Consider the following 15,954-nt stretch of genomic DNA (forward strand, 5'->3'; position numbering starts at 1 on the left):
TGCCAGAACTTTTGCCCTGCCCCCCACATTCTCCTATGAACCTAAGCACTCGAACCCTGCAGCAGTTTTCTAAAGCAGCTCCAGGTCCCCTCCCAGAGCTGACCTATGCAAACATTGCTAACACTGTGCTCCCATGTTCTCCTACAGACCTGACTACTCCAATACACCATCAAAACCAGTGTCTCAAGACTGGCAGTGTGCAAGCAGACCAAACAGGGGCCAGCATCACTCCAAAGAGGCTGCTGTTCCAAGAAGAGGTCAAGATCACCAAAAACACCAGTCCAGCTGGGGACCCAGCAGTGGGCTGGGGCAGATATCTGGTCTGACTGCAGGCTCTGCCCAGCAATGAAAGCTTCTCAGGGGACAATATAGGGAAAGCACCCTGCAGTTCAGTACATCTCTGGCAAATGCCTGGTCTGACTCAACTCAGGCCCAAGGTGGCCCCAGTCTGGTCCACTAACAGAGGGACCAAACCCTGGCAATGACAGGCAAAGAGAACCACTGCAAACAACTGGATTGAAAGGCAAAAGCAGTTCAGCCACAATAGTAAAGCACATGCAACAAACATAGGAGAGAATAGGGGACATTGCACTGCAGATACTACAGGACCTCTTCTTCATAAGGTCACTACTTTCAAGAGCAGGAGACACAGCTGACTTTCCTACCACAGAGAAACAGACACAGAGAGTTAGACAAAGTGAGGAGACAGGGAAGTATGTCCCAGAAGAAAGAACAAGCCAAAATCACAAGAGAGCTAAACGAAATGGAGAAAAGTAATATGACTGATAGAGATTTTAAAGTAAGTTCATAAAGATACTAACTGGGCTTGAGAAAAGAGTGGAGAACTTCAGTGAGATACTTAGGAAAAAAAGAGAAAACATAAAAAAGAACCAAACAGAGATGAAGAACTCGAACTGAAATTAAGGGGCACCTGAGCAGCCCAGTCAGTTAAATTGTCCGACTCCTGACTTCGGCTCAGGTCATGATCTCAGGGTCATAAGATCAAGCCCCACATCAGGCTCTGTGCTCAGTAGGGAGTCTGCTTAGGATTCTCCCTCTCCCTTTGCCCTTCCCCCATCACTGACATGCTGTCTCTCTATCCCTAAAAAATTAAAAATAATAAAAGTAACTGAAATTAAAAATACACTACATGGGATAAATAGACTAGAGAAGAAGATGAACATATCAGAGACCTGGAGGAAAGAGTAAGGGAGAGCAATGAAGCTGAATAGGCAAGAGGAAAAAATAATAATACAATGAAAACAGATATAGGGAATTCAAGGACTCCATCAAGTATAATAACATTCTCATTATAGGAGAGAAAAAAGGAGACAGAAAATTTATTTGAAGAAATAATGGCTGAAAAATTCCCAAATCTGGGGAAGGAAAGAGAAATCAAAATCCCCAAGGCATAGAGAGCCCCAACAAAATCAACCCAAGGAAATCCACACCACAACATATATTAATTAAAATGGCAAAAAGCAGAGATAAGGAAAGAACTTTAAAAGCAGCAAGAGAAAACAGTTACATAGAAGGGAAACCCCGTAAGGCTGATCTTAGCAGAAAATTTTCAAGCCTGAAGGGAGTGGTATGATATATTCAAAGTGGTGAAAAGAAAAAACCTGCAGCCAATAATACTCTACTTAGAAAGACTATCATTCAAAAGGGGAGACAAAGAGTTTCCCTGACAAAGAAAGTTGAAAGAATTCATCACCACTAAACCAGCCTACAAGAAATGTTAAAGGGATTCTTTGAATGGAAAGAAAAGACCATTACCAGGAGTAAGAAAAGCAGGAAGCACAAAAGCAAAAATATTAGTATATCTATAAAATTCAGTCAAGGAATTCACAAAATAAAAGGATGTAAAGTAAGACACCATGTACCTAAAAAGTGACAGGGGAGAGAAGAAAAGAATGGTTCAAACATAAGTGACAATGTAACAGAAATGGCTATATGCATAAGACGGTATATACAAGCTTAATGGTAACCACAAATCAAACACCATAACAGTTGTGAAAAAAATAAAGAGAAAGAAATCCAAGTATATTATTAAATAAAGTCAGAAAACTATAAGAGAGCAAGAGAAGAAAGGAATAGAACTACAAAAACAACTATAAAAATGAGTAACAAAATGGCAAAAGTACATATCTGTCAATAATTACTTTGAATGTTAATTAACTAGATGCACCAGTCAAAAGACATAGGGTGATAGACTGTATAAAAAAGCAAGACCCATCCATACGTTGCCAACAGGAGACTCATTTCAGAACTGAAGGCACATGCTGATTGGAAGAAAATGGATGGAAAAACATGTATCACGTAAATGGAATTGAAAAGAAAGTTGGGTAGCAATACTTACACTGGACAAAACCGACTTTAAAACAAAGATGGTAACAACAGACAACGAAGGACACTACATAATCAAAAAAGGCACAATCCAACAAGAAGATATAACAATTATAAATATTTATGCACCCAACACAGATGCACCCAAACACATAAAGCAGCTAAAAACAACAAACATAAAGGAAGTAATCCATAGTAACACAATAACAGTAGGGGATTTTAACACCCCACTTACATTGATGGATAGAACATTGAAACAGAAAGTGAACCAGATGGATCTAACAGATATATTCAGAATACTCCAAGCTAAAACAGCAGAATACACATTCTTTTCAAGTACACACAGAAAACTCTCCAGAATAGATTACATATTAGGCCGCAAACCAAGTCTCAAAAAATTAAAAAAATCAAAGTCACAGATAGCATGCACTTTTCCATCCACAATGCTATGAAACCAGAAAACAACACTAAGGGAAAAAATCTGTACAGAACAATATACAGGAAAGTTAATTAACATGCTACTAAACAATGAATGGGTCAACCAAGAAATCAAAAAGGAAATAAAAAGAATACATAGAGATAAATGAAAATGAAAATACAACAGTCCAAAATCTTTGGGATGGAGCAAAAGCAGTTGTAAGAGGGAAGTTTATAGGAATGCAGGCCTCCATCAAGAAGTATCTCAAAGGAGATAATCAAGAAAAATCTTAAATACACAACCTAACCTTAAATCTACAAAACCAAGAAAAAGAAGAACAAACCAAACCCAAAACCAGCAGAAGGAAGGAAATAATAATGATTAGAGCAGAAATATATGAAATAGAAACTAAATAATAATAATAATAATAATAAATAATTTAAAAAACAGATCAATGAAGCCAGGAGCTGGTCAACAAAATTGACAAACAGCTGGATGCATAAAACAATTTTTTTTAAAAGAGAGAGGACAAACAATATTGTAAGTGAAAGAAGAGAAATGACAACTGATATCACAATAATACAAAAGATTTTAAAAGAATACCATGAAGAATTATATGCCAACAAATTGGAAAACCTAGAAGAAATGTTTCCTAGAAACATATAACTACCCAAAACTGAATCAGGAAGAAATAGAAAACAGATCAGTTAGCAGCAAGGAGACTGAATCAGGAAACTCCCAACAAAGTCTAGGACCTGCTAGCTTCAAAGGAGAATTCTCCCAAACATTTAAAGAGGAGTTAATATCTATTCTTCTCAAACTCTTCCAAAAACAGAAGAAGGAAAGGTTCCAAATCCATCCAGGAGAAAAGCATTACCACAATACCAAAAACCAGATATATACTACAAAGAAGAGAACTATAGGTCACTATCTCTGATGAAAACAAATGCAAAAATCCTCAACAAAATATTAGCAAATCAAATCTAACAATACATTTAAAAAAATATTCACCATGATCAGTGAAAATTATTCCTGCTATGCAAGGATAGTTCAATATTCACAAATCAATGAACATAATACAACACATCAACAAAAGAAAAGATCAAGACCATATGAACATCTCAAAAGATGTAGAAAAAGCATTTGACAAGGTATAATATCCATTCAGACTAAAAACCCTCAACAAGTAGGTTTAGGGCAAACATACCTCAACATAATAAAGGCTACACATGAAAATTCACAGCTAACATCATACTCAGTGGTAAAAAACCAAGACCTTTTCCTTTAAGATCAGGAACAAAATAAGGATTTCTGCTCTCGCCACATTTATTCAACATAGTACTGTAAGTCCTACCCACAGTAATTAGACAACAAAAATAAAAGGAAACCATCTTGGTAAGAAAAAGGTAAAACTTTCACTATTTGCAGATGACATGATACTATATCAGAAAATCTAAAAGACTCAACACACAAAAAAAAGAAAAGAAAAGAAAAAAGAAACTATGATAATGGATAAATGAATTCAGTAAGGTTGCAAGATACAAATTCAATATACAGAAATACACTGCATTTCTACACACTTAGAATGAAGAAGCAGGAAGAGAAATTAAGAAAACAATCCCATTTATAATTGCACAAAAATAAATAAATAAATAAGATACCAAGGAATAAATTTAACCAAAAAAGTGAAAGATTCATACTCTAAAAACTATAAAACACTGATGAAAGACAACACAAAGGAATGGAAAGACATTCCTTGCTCATGGACTGGAAGAACACTTACGGTTAAAATGTCTATACTATCCAAAATAATCTACACATTTAATGCAATCCTTATCAAAATACCAACAGTGTGTTTTTGTTGTTTTTTTTTTCACCGAACTAGAAACACAATCCTAAAATTTGTATGGAACTGCAAAAGACCTTGAAGAGCCACACCAACCTGAAAAAGAAAGACAAAACTGGAGGTATCACAATTCCAGACTTCAAATTACATTTAAAAGCTTTAACAATCAAAACAGTAATGTACTGACCCAAAAATAAACACAATCACAGAAACAGAAAAAAAAGCCCAGAAAAAATCCCCTAATTATGTGGTTAGTTAATCTTTGATAAAGGCGACAAAATATACAATGAGAAAAAGTCTTCTCCTCAACAAATGGGTGTTGGGTAAACTGGCCAGCTACATGCAAAAGAATGAAATTGAATCACTTTCTTATATTATTCAACAATATTCATGAGAATCTGTTATATGCCAAGCAATACAGAAATACTGGACATCAGGGATACACATGTGAATGGGTACATGAGGTTCCCTATCCTCTTACAATCTGTAATATCATGTAGGAGAATATGATTACTTGTACCTTACTTTTATCCCCACCCTACTCCTCAAAGGGATTTAAAAATGATTAAAGGCAAAAATTGTAACTCTAAATTTTCCACAGTACCATCACAGGATAGTAGACACATTTAGTATATTCTACCTTGTAGAAAGTTATAACCATCACTCAACAAAAATATACATGATTTAGGCTAAGAAATTAGGGCACCTAAAAAACAAATAATTTCTCTTGAGAAAATTTAGTATTTTATCCATGAGCTAAGTGGTTCTGCTTAAAAAAGGTAAATAACTAAATAGTATCTACCTAAGGAAGAGGAAGTAGAAAAAGAATTTAGTTAAAAAAAAGGGGAAATATATTGTCATTTTTAAAAGTCAACATCTTAGAAAAAGAATTTAGTAAAAAAAAGGGGAAATATATTGTCATTTTTAAAAGTCAACATTTTAGTTAGCCACCTGGGTGGCTCACTCCTTAAGTGTCTGCCTTCAGCTCAGGTCATGATCCCAGGGTCCTGGGATCCAGCCCTGGATCAGGCTCTCTGGTTGGCAGAGAGCCTGCTTCTCCCACTCCCACTCCCCCTGCTTGTGTTCCCTTTCTCGTAGTGTCTAAATAAATAAATAAATAAATACAATCTTTAAAAACAAAAGAAAGAAAGAAAGTGTCAACATTTTAAAAAAATGGTATGCTATACCTAGCTATCTAGATCTGGTAACCTGAGCATTCCCTAAAACCAAAAAGTGGCAAAATCCATTCTCTTCTATACAATAGAGTTATAACTGAAGACAGGTTCTCATCCTGGATTTACATTTTCCCAAACCTCCGGAATCCTGGGGTAGCCAATATGGTGAGTTTTTCTCAGTGAAGTATAAGTACAAATGGCATTTGCCACTTTTAAGTCATAAGGCTGTATCAGGTAGCTTAACCTAGTTTAATTAATATAGTAAGCACACAACAGTATTTATCCATCTTGGGATTCATTTTGCTCTTTTTTGATATTCAGGTAGCAAATACAACTTTTTTTTCCCCCAGAGCAAACTGACTAAAACGTCATTGCTAAAATTTTATCATTATAGTATCAATTATGATATTTCCCGTAAGGAAAACACATTAGAAAACATTAAAATTTTAAATTTATATGTCATATTAGAGTCTATATTCCATTTTAGAAAGTCATTATATAGATGTAGAGAGCATAAAAAAAAAAGAATCTTTTCTAAGTTAACTTTCACCTTAAGTCCTTTAATAAAAAAAACCTTTAACAGTAACCAAACTTAGACCAAAATTCTCCTAAAACTTTAACTGACTAGGAAGGAAAATAGAGTCAAAAGTCAAAGAGCAACATCTCCTAAAACAGGATCTACTGGGGGCGCCTGGGTTAAAGCCTCTGCCTTTGGCTCAGGTCATGACCCCAGGATCCTGGGATTGAGTCACACATCGGGCTCTCTGCTTAGCAGGGAGCCTGCTTCCTCCTCTCTCGTTCTCTCTCTCTGCCTGCCTTTCTGCCTACTTGTAATCTTTGTCTGTCAAATAAATAATAAAATCTTAAAAAAAAAAAAAGAGGATCTATTTACCCAGGAAAAACTACAGGTAATTCAGCATATTTTGAACTGGGTATAAAATGAATTTAAATATTTTATCACAATATAGGTCATTATTAAAATAAGTTTCTTTCTCCTTCATTTTTGAGATATTTATACTTTGAAAATAGCTCTGGGAAGCACTGATCACATGGATTTTTGCAGTGATAACATACTAATTACATAATTACATATAATCTTATTATATACATAATTTAATAATTTACTGATTGTATGTAAAATGGATTGTATGAATCAAAAGTACAAGTTTTCAAGAGATCAGATAGAATCATCCCAATTATTTGTTAATCTTTTTTATAAATTAAACCATCTGAAAATTCATAAGTTTCAATGATACTGCTAGTAATAAAACAGTAACTGCTAATAAAAGGTAAAGTTTAATATATCATATGATCTCCCTGATATGAGGAAGTGGTGATGCAACATGGGGGCTTAAGTGGGTAGGAGAAGAATCCATGAAACAAGATGGGATAGGGAGGGAGACAAACCATAAGTGACTCTTAATCTCACGAAACAAACTGTGGGTTGCTGGGGGGAGGGGGGTTGGGAGAAGGGGGGTAGGGTTATGGACATTGGGGAGGGTATGTGCTTTTGGGTAAGGGGAGGTGAACCATGAGATACTATGAACTCTGTAAAACAATCTGAGGGGTTTGAGGTGGCGGGGGGGTGGGAGGTTGGGGTACCAGGTGGTGGGTATTATAGAGGGCATGGCTTGCATGGAGCACTGGGTGTGGTGAAAAAATAATGAATACATTTTTCTGAAAATAAATAAATTGAAAAAAAAAAGGTAAAGTTTGGGACGCCTGGGTGGCTCAGTTGGTTAAGCAGCTGCCTTCGGCTCAGGTCATGATCCCAGCATCCTGGGATCGAGTCCCACATCGGGCTCCTTGCTCGGCAGGAAGCCTGCTTCTCCCTCTGCCTCTGCCTGCCTCTCTGTCTGCCTGTGCTCGCTCTCTCTCCCTCTCTCTCTGACAAATAAATAAAGAAAATCTTTAAAAAAAAAAAAAAGGTAAAGTTTAATAAGACAATATTGCTAGATTCTACGATAAAACCATAACACTATCTTAAGAGTTTTAAAGTATAAATGGCATAGTCTATTAATTAAAAAACCAACAGGCTATAAACAAAGTACAAGAGTAAAAAATAATCTTTAAAAAATTTTTTTTAAGATTTTATTTATTTATTTGACAGACAGAGATCACAAGCAGGCAGAGAGGCAGGCAGAGAGAGAGAGGAGGAAGCAGGAAGGCTCCCTGCTGAGCAGAGAGCCGGATGCAGGGCTCGATCCCAGGACGCTGGGATCATGACCTGAGCTGAAGGCAGAGGCTTTAACCCACTGAGCCACCCAGGCGCCCCAGTGAAGAATAATCTTATATATACTAGTTTCTTATATAGTAATATAAGTACTATATAAGAGAATCCATGAAACAAGATGGGATAGGGAGGGAGACAAACCATAAGTGACTCTTAATCTCACGAAACAAACTGTGGGTTGCTGGGGGGAGGGGGGTTGGGAGAAGGGGGGTAGGGTTATGGACATTGGGGAGGGTATGTGCTTTTGGGTAAATTGGAAGGGGAGATGAACCATGAGAGACTATGGACTCTGAAAAACAGTCTGAGGGGTTTGAAGTGGCGGGGGGGGTGGGAGGTTGGGGTACCAGGTGGTGGGTATTATAGAGGGCACAGCTTGCATGGAGCACTGGGTGTGGTGAAAAAATAATGAATACTGTTTTTCTGAAAATAAATAAATTGGGAAAGAAAAAAAAAAGATTAGCAATAATCTTTTATATAGTAGTTTCAAAATGGTAATGATTTGATATAATGACCCTAATATTCTTAATGAACATTATTGCAAAAAAAAAACTTAAAATAATTGTAAAGATCTACTAAGTAAAACAAAAATTAATTTTTAGTATTTTCTGGCACAACACCAACCTGTTCCAATTCTTGTATTTTAGCATCCTTGACTTGCAGAATTTCTAAAATTTTTCTGTCTTTAGCTTCTGATTTCTGTTTTTCTCTAGAAAGAAAAATACAGAGTTTATTCGACAAAATTGGTAGCTAATCCTCTAAATTTTCACATCCTGAAAATGAGTACCGCTTTATAAAATATAGAAAATTAAATTATCTGAGGTTGACAGTCCTTTCAGAATTAATCAGAAACCATATGGCAAGTGACAACAACTTACAAACTACTGACAACTAAGACAACTTCATACCAAAACAACAATTTAGTTTCCAGATTTAGATGCGTGATAAAAAAAAAATACTTAAAACGTGTTTAAAGATTTTATTTATTTATTTGACAGAGAGAAATCACAAGTAGATGGAGAGGCAGGCAGAGAGAGAGAAGCAGGCTTCCTGCTGAGCAGAGAGCCCGATGCGGGACTCGATCCCAGGACCCTGAGATCATGACCTGAGCCGAAGGCAGCGGCTTAACCCACTGAGCCACCCAGGCGCCCTTAAAACGTGTTTAATATTGATTGCAATAACCACTATATCATCAATTTAAAATAAGACAATATGTTCTTAACATAAATACTTTAAACCCATAATTAATAATAAAATATCATATTTCTACTATTTATTTCTATTTATTTACTTCTATTTGAAGTAAAAGACTCAAAAGAGAGCTAGAGATTTCATAACAAAAAATTTTTTACCATAGGATAGAAATTTATTGGGCATTTATTTATATTTTTAAAAAAGTTTAAAAATAGGTAAACAGTCTATAGCCATACCACCCTGAACATGCCCAATTTCATCTAAAAATAGGTAAAGAGAAACCTATACCGAAATCACTAATGAATCCAAAGTAGACAAGTAAGGAAAAAGAAAAGAACCCTCAATTGTGAAACAGTGAAATGAACCAAAGGGCCTTAGAAGGCACAAAAGAATTATCAGAATGAACAGACACCAATCAGAAAAGTCCATCATGGCTTTTAAGAGATAAATTCAGATGGTGTACTACTACATTTTAAAAACTTAAATTAGACTTTTCCAATAAGTTAGCACAGTAAGTTTACACTTTGCAACTCTTCCAAGTTCTCTCAATTTATAATATTAATAGATAAACATAATAGAAAAAGATTAAGGAGACAGCCAAATCTCTAAGGATCACAAACTAAACAGAAATACAATGCTATAAACAAGAAGGAAGCTGTTGTATACTGTCCAGATCTCAATGCAGGCAGGCTAAGGTGAAAAAGAGCTTGGTGCCTGGGGACTAATGGGAAAAAGTGTGCTGCTCAATATGTAGAAGGATAGTTATACTCATTGTTAGAAACCAGAGACTAGAGTAGTACTCCCAGCTCCTGAAAGGAGTCTGCAAAAAAATTTCTCCCCACCCTCACCTGGAACTAGGATTACATGAAAGTTTAGAAAGGCAGAAGTTTATAGACAGCATCCCAATCGGGCACTGAGACAAAACACTCCACAGCTCAGGCACTAAATATAACAAATCCTCCATGTCACTGTTGGCTAAAAGCCCCAAGCTACCAATATAAAACCTAGTTCAGGATGGGGTGAGTGTGACTCTTTAGTGGTAAGCACAAAATTTCTAGAGAAAAAGAAAAAGCATTAGACAAAGAAGGGTGGTGGAGAAAGGAGAAAGAGAACAGTAACAGCCCTTTATCCTCTTACTCAAGATTTGACCACCGATAAAAATAATCCAAAACACAAGAAGAAAACAGATACTTTACACTCACATAACACATACACACACTAACTCAATAATTCAAAGAAGCAATCACTCTAGACAAAATGAAAATAACAGAACACATTGAAGAAGACTTTAAAATAAGTAAGGATTTTTATGACCTAAAAAGAATGACTTAAATTAAAAACAAAAACAATAAAAACAATTTAATGGGCATACCTCAAAACTAGATGTAAGAAGAGAATGAGGCAAAGGGATGATAACAATGAGATATTCATCCAGAACACTATATAGAGAAATGAGATTAAAAATACGAAAAGACAGTTAAGACATGTAGGTTTCACTTGAAACTCCCAACATATGCCTAAAGAGTTCCAGAAGTAGATTATAATGGGATGAATGATAAAGCAGTATTTTTATTTATTTATTTTTAAAGATTTTATTTATTATTTATTTGACAGAGAGATCACAAGTAGGCAGAGAGGCAGGCAGAGAGAGAAAGGGAAGCAGGCTCCCTGCCAAGCAGAGAGCCCCTGCATTGGGCTCTATCCCAGGACCCTGAGACCAGAACCTGAGCCGAAGGCAGAGGCTTAACCCACTGAGCCACCCAGGTGCCCCGATAAAGCAGTATTTTTAGAAAAGAACTGCTGAGAATATTTTAGAATTAAATAGAATCCTCAGATTGAAACAAGATCTACCAGAACAAATTCCTAAACACACACACACACACACACATTAATCCATCATTCACTCAACAAGCATTTGTATGACAGGCATCATCCTAGGGACTAGGGAACTGTAGCAAACAAAATAAACCAAGTGCTTCCTTGATGGAATTAATGTTCTAGCTTATAGAATCTGAAAATAAATGATATTAAGTAAATACATAATATGTCAACTGGCTAGAAGTATAAGAACAATAAACGAGTGTAATGCAGAAAGGAATGTCTCATCTTGGAGAACTGGGAAGCAAAAGGAAGGTTGCTGCTATTTTATATAGGATAATGTAAAAATGTGAAAAAAAATAAAAAATAAAATAAAATTTAAAAATTTAAAATAAAAAAAAAAAGGATAATGTAAAAATGATTGCCCTTAAAGTTGATAGGTAAGCAGAAACCTGAAGGAAGGAAGGAAGGGTCATCAAGATTTCAGGGAAGAGTTTCCAGGCCTTGGGACCAGAAGCAAGTGCAAAGACACTAAGGCCAACAGCACAATCGATGTATCTAAAGAACAGTAAAATAATAATGTTCATACAAAGGGAGAATGGTGGCTGAGGACACAATTGTCACTGGAAATAAAGTAATATATGGCCTTTTAAGCTATATATTGGATTTGACTCTCAGTAAAATGGGAGGACAGAGGATAGTTTTAAATATAGTTGTAACATGAATTAATATTTCATGATTAATAATATTAATTAATTAATTAATTAATATTGTGGGCTGAGGTCAGACTCTAGAAATCAAAAGTGGAAGCAGAGACAACGGGAGTCAACTAAAATACCTTGGATGAGAACTAAAGATGAACTGGACAAGATAGGTAATGGTGACGGTAACTGAGAAAGTGATAAAATCCTTGATAATTTGTAGGTAGAGTTAACGGGATTTCTTGAAGCAGTAGATAAGAGATATAAATGAGAGAAGTCAAGAATGTTTCCAATATGTTGTCTGAATAACTGGAAGAATGGAGTAGACATTATCTGAGATCTAGATGAAGAGAGAGAGGGAATTAGACTTGGGGATTTGGACATGTTAAATTTGAGATGTCTAATCAACATCCAAGATGTGGTTGACCCAAGTCTGGAATCAGTCAAGTAGTGAAGGCTGAAGATAAAACTTCAGGCATCATCCAAATATGTTTAAGACTAAAGGGTAGGTGAGATCGCCTAAGGAGTGATTTTGGATTGAAAAATCTGAGGAATTGGGTCCTGAAGCACTCCATATTTATAAGTTAGTAAGATGAGGGGAAAACAACCAATAATACTATGAAGGGTAAACAGTCATGCAAAAGCAGAATCAAGACAGAAAACTAATTGAACAAGTATTCCTAGAAGAAAGGAATCACCTTTGGCCAATGCTGCAAACACGCTAAAGAAAATAAAACTGAAAATTAACTACTGGGATTTAGCAGTATTGAAGTCACTGGTGATTTTGACAAGAGCTGTTTTAGGAGAATGGTGGATATACAAGCCTAATTGGAGTGAGATCAAGAGAGAAAGAAAAAAAAATGGAGATAGTAAAGACTACTTTTCAGAGGAATTTTGCTATAAAAAGGAGCAGAGAAATGGAACAGTACTTCAAGGGAAATGTGAGATCAAAAGAGATTTATCTCAAAAGATTGAAGATAAAACTGCATGTGAGTATGTTGACAGGAATGATCCAGGACAGTGAGTGATCCTGAGGATGTTAGAGAGAGAAAGGAGAACTGCAGAGTGACATCCCTGGGTCCTTGAGTCTTTAGTGTATACAGTTTGGGCTTAGATGACAGCATAAACAGTTCTTCCAAAGAAATAAAAAGAGAAAATATGGATACAGATTCAGATATTTTGGCAGACATGGTTATGGGAAGACATGAAAGCTCTCTTCTGAAAGCTATTTACTCAGTGGTGTAGGAAGCAAGGGGATTGTCAAGAGTTTAGCTAAAGCTACTCCATGATTGCTGCCTTGGCATCCCCTTGGGTTTGGCCAAGCAGCCTGAAGTGACTTTAAATGAAACTAGCCCATGCAAGTGCCCCAGATAGCAGCCTGCAGAGTCACAAGTAGTTCTTGATAGGACTTCCCCAACAGCCCTTGTGATCAATAGTGTCCCCTACCTCCCAACACCTTTTCCTTTTATGTCCCTTATAAAAGATCCATCTTCCATAGAGCTGATTAAAACCTGGCTCTTTCGGTTTGACCAATCCACCTTAGCCTGGAAAACCCAGAGCGCTCCACCAGCGAAACCTCAGAAAAGCATGTACCTCGAGCCTATCTTTCCCCATACTGTGCCCTGACGTCCCATGTGGCCCCTTGAGGTATGCTGGGTACTTTCTCCCAGATCTGTGAATAATAAACCTCTATTTTAATTTCTCTTGTGGTCTGCTGTTGAACCATGGCTCACCATCCAGCACCCTGTGCATGACTTAACATGATTTAACAAATTCATAACAACTATCCATCACCTGAAAGTGAGAAGGGGAAATGAAGTGTTAGAAGCTGACAAGAGAATAAACATCAAATGGCCTTCTGGGATACTGGGATGGTAAGTGAATCAGGAAAAAATAAGTAAATAAATAAATAAAAATAGGATATCACCTAACCAGTGCTAGAGACCACAAAGGTTAGTGGTCATAAATTCACATATGACCAGACATCGTGGTTCAGATTTTTTCTCTAGTCATGTTCAGCCCTCTGGATATAGGTACACAATACAAACATAATATTTTATAACTACTGTTTTTACTGTCTGTGCTTTATCATGCTTTATTATTTTATTTTCTATTAACCAACTCTTGATAGCACATCTGATGCATAATCACAGTCCATGGTCTTCATCTAGGCTCTCTTTATATTTGTGGTTCTTTTATTAATAGTGAAATTAAGCATTCTTTCAATTGAAATGCTTTTTCCCTTATTTTTCCTAAGTTTCCAGTGCCAGTGAATGTATCTGCCATTTTGTATTTTTTGATGTATAAAACTATTTTTGTATATTAAAAATATATGCCCTTTATCACTATATTGTACACCTACAACTAACATAATACTATATGTTAACTCTCCTGGAAATAAAATTAAAAACTTAACAAAAAAAAGAAAATATATATATATACCCTTTGGCTTTCATTGGTCACAAAATTAAAAGAAAAAAGAAAAAAATATATATACCCTTAGGCTTTCACTTGTCACTACATTGTATACCTGCAACTAATATAACACTATATGCTAACTACCCTGGAATTAAAGTAAAAAACTTAATAAAAAAAAAAAGAAAAAATATATAAATATATATATATATATCTTTTGACTTTCATTTGTCACATATACTCTCAAATTATCACTTGAACTTTTAATTTGATATTATAAAACCATGAGTATTACAAAAGAGTACATCAATTCAAGGTATATGCATCTGGGGAAAAATGGCTTCAAATCTCAAAGGGAAGGGCATGATTGGGTTTACCCAACATGTAACAGGATGTAACAGTCAAGACATTAATTATAGTCAGAAACTGTCCCTGTAAGTTGCTTTCTGGATATGCTATGAGCCTAACTTTAAATTCCCAGGAATTAGTTTAATTTATAGGGATCAACTTTTTCTAATCCACTCTTATATAATAAGCTTAAAATCCCCAACAGTGTCAAAATACATTCTCGTGGTCCTTTTAAATGAGATAGGATAAAACTAGACTACATGCCACAAAACTCAAACAAAAGCGTTACTACAGCTTCCAAATGAACTCAGTACCAGGGGTAGTTATTGCCTATGACACAATTATGTAGATAATTCAGTCACAGTCTAACCCAGCGGTTCCTATACTATAGGTTATCAGAGAAGTACAATTAGCATCACCTAGGAACTTGCTAGAAATGCACTATCTTCCACCCTCTCTAAGGGCAGAGAGTCTACAGTCGGGCCCAGCAATTCTGTGTTTAACCATAACAAGGTGCTATGGACTGAATGCTTCATATTCATATGTTGAAGCCCTAACCCCCAGTGTGCTGGTTTTTGCAGGTGGGGCCTTTGGGAATTCATGAGGGAGAGCCTTCATGGAAAGGATTAGGCAATCTACAAAGAGGCAGAAGAAAGATGATCTCCCTCTCTATATGTAAAATTACAGCAAGAAGGCAGCTGTCTGCAACAGAGCTCTCACAAGGAATGGAATCAGCAGCCACCTTGATATTGGACTTCCTAACCCTCAGAAAAGTGACAAATAAATGTTTGGCTTTTTAACCGCCTAATCTATGGTGTTTGGTAATTACAGCCTGAACTAAGACACAAAGCCTAAAGTGATGCTGACATACACTAAGTCTGAGTCACCGAAATCAAAATAACTGATAAAGCTGAGTAAAAAAAATGTAGGTCATAAATGAAATATAAACTTCCAGTCAAATATAAACTTCAAAAATATACTCCAGTGATGTATTTTAAACAAAAAAAACCTCCAAAGTTAACGATTATATTATAGTTTTGAAATTGAAAAAAAAATCCCAATTCAAAATCTATATAGAGATTTGTCCAGCAGCTCCTCCTAGTGGTACATGATATGTAATATTTTCATAACAGGAAAATGCTCCCAAGAGAAAACAGCGCTACAATATGAAAACATTTTTACTTAAGATTATACAATTTAAAAAGTTGTTTCAAGTTGAAAACATCACCAACCTATTTGGTCAATTCAGTTAATATATATTCTATGTATTTATAAGATGTAACGAAAGGTTCCTAAAAAAAAAAAAAAAAAAAAAGACACTGTCAAAAAGTTGATGATGATCAATGACTGAGACAAACTCCTGTTTAGCTAATTAGAACCACTGATGTGCAATAATGATGTGAGCTAAGAATATTTGCAGACTTCTTTAGGATGAAAAATGAAGTGAAGAGACGCTGTCAAAT

General features: G+C 35.7%; 1 protein-coding gene across 5 annotated transcripts in view; it reads right to left on the bottom strand.

Moving 5' to 3' along the window:
- CNTLN (centlein) overlaps positions 1-15,954 on the bottom strand; it is a 291,584-nt gene that overhangs the window by 212,689 nt on the left and 62,941 nt on the right. For all 5 annotated transcript variants that reach the window (XM_044265616.1, XM_044265615.1, XM_044265613.1 and 2 more), the window contains exon 3: positions 8,640-8,724. In XM_044265616.1, the coding sequence (XP_044121551.1) occupies positions 8,640-8,724 (85 nt within the window). The remainder of the gene's footprint in view (positions 1-8,639; positions 8,725-15,954) is intronic.

This window comes from Neovison vison, chromosome 9, assembly GCF_020171115.1.
Source record: "Neovison vison isolate M4711 chromosome 9, ASM_NN_V1, whole genome shotgun sequence".
NCBI classification, from domain to species: Eukaryota; Metazoa; Chordata; class Mammalia; order Carnivora; family Mustelidae; genus Neogale; species Neogale vison.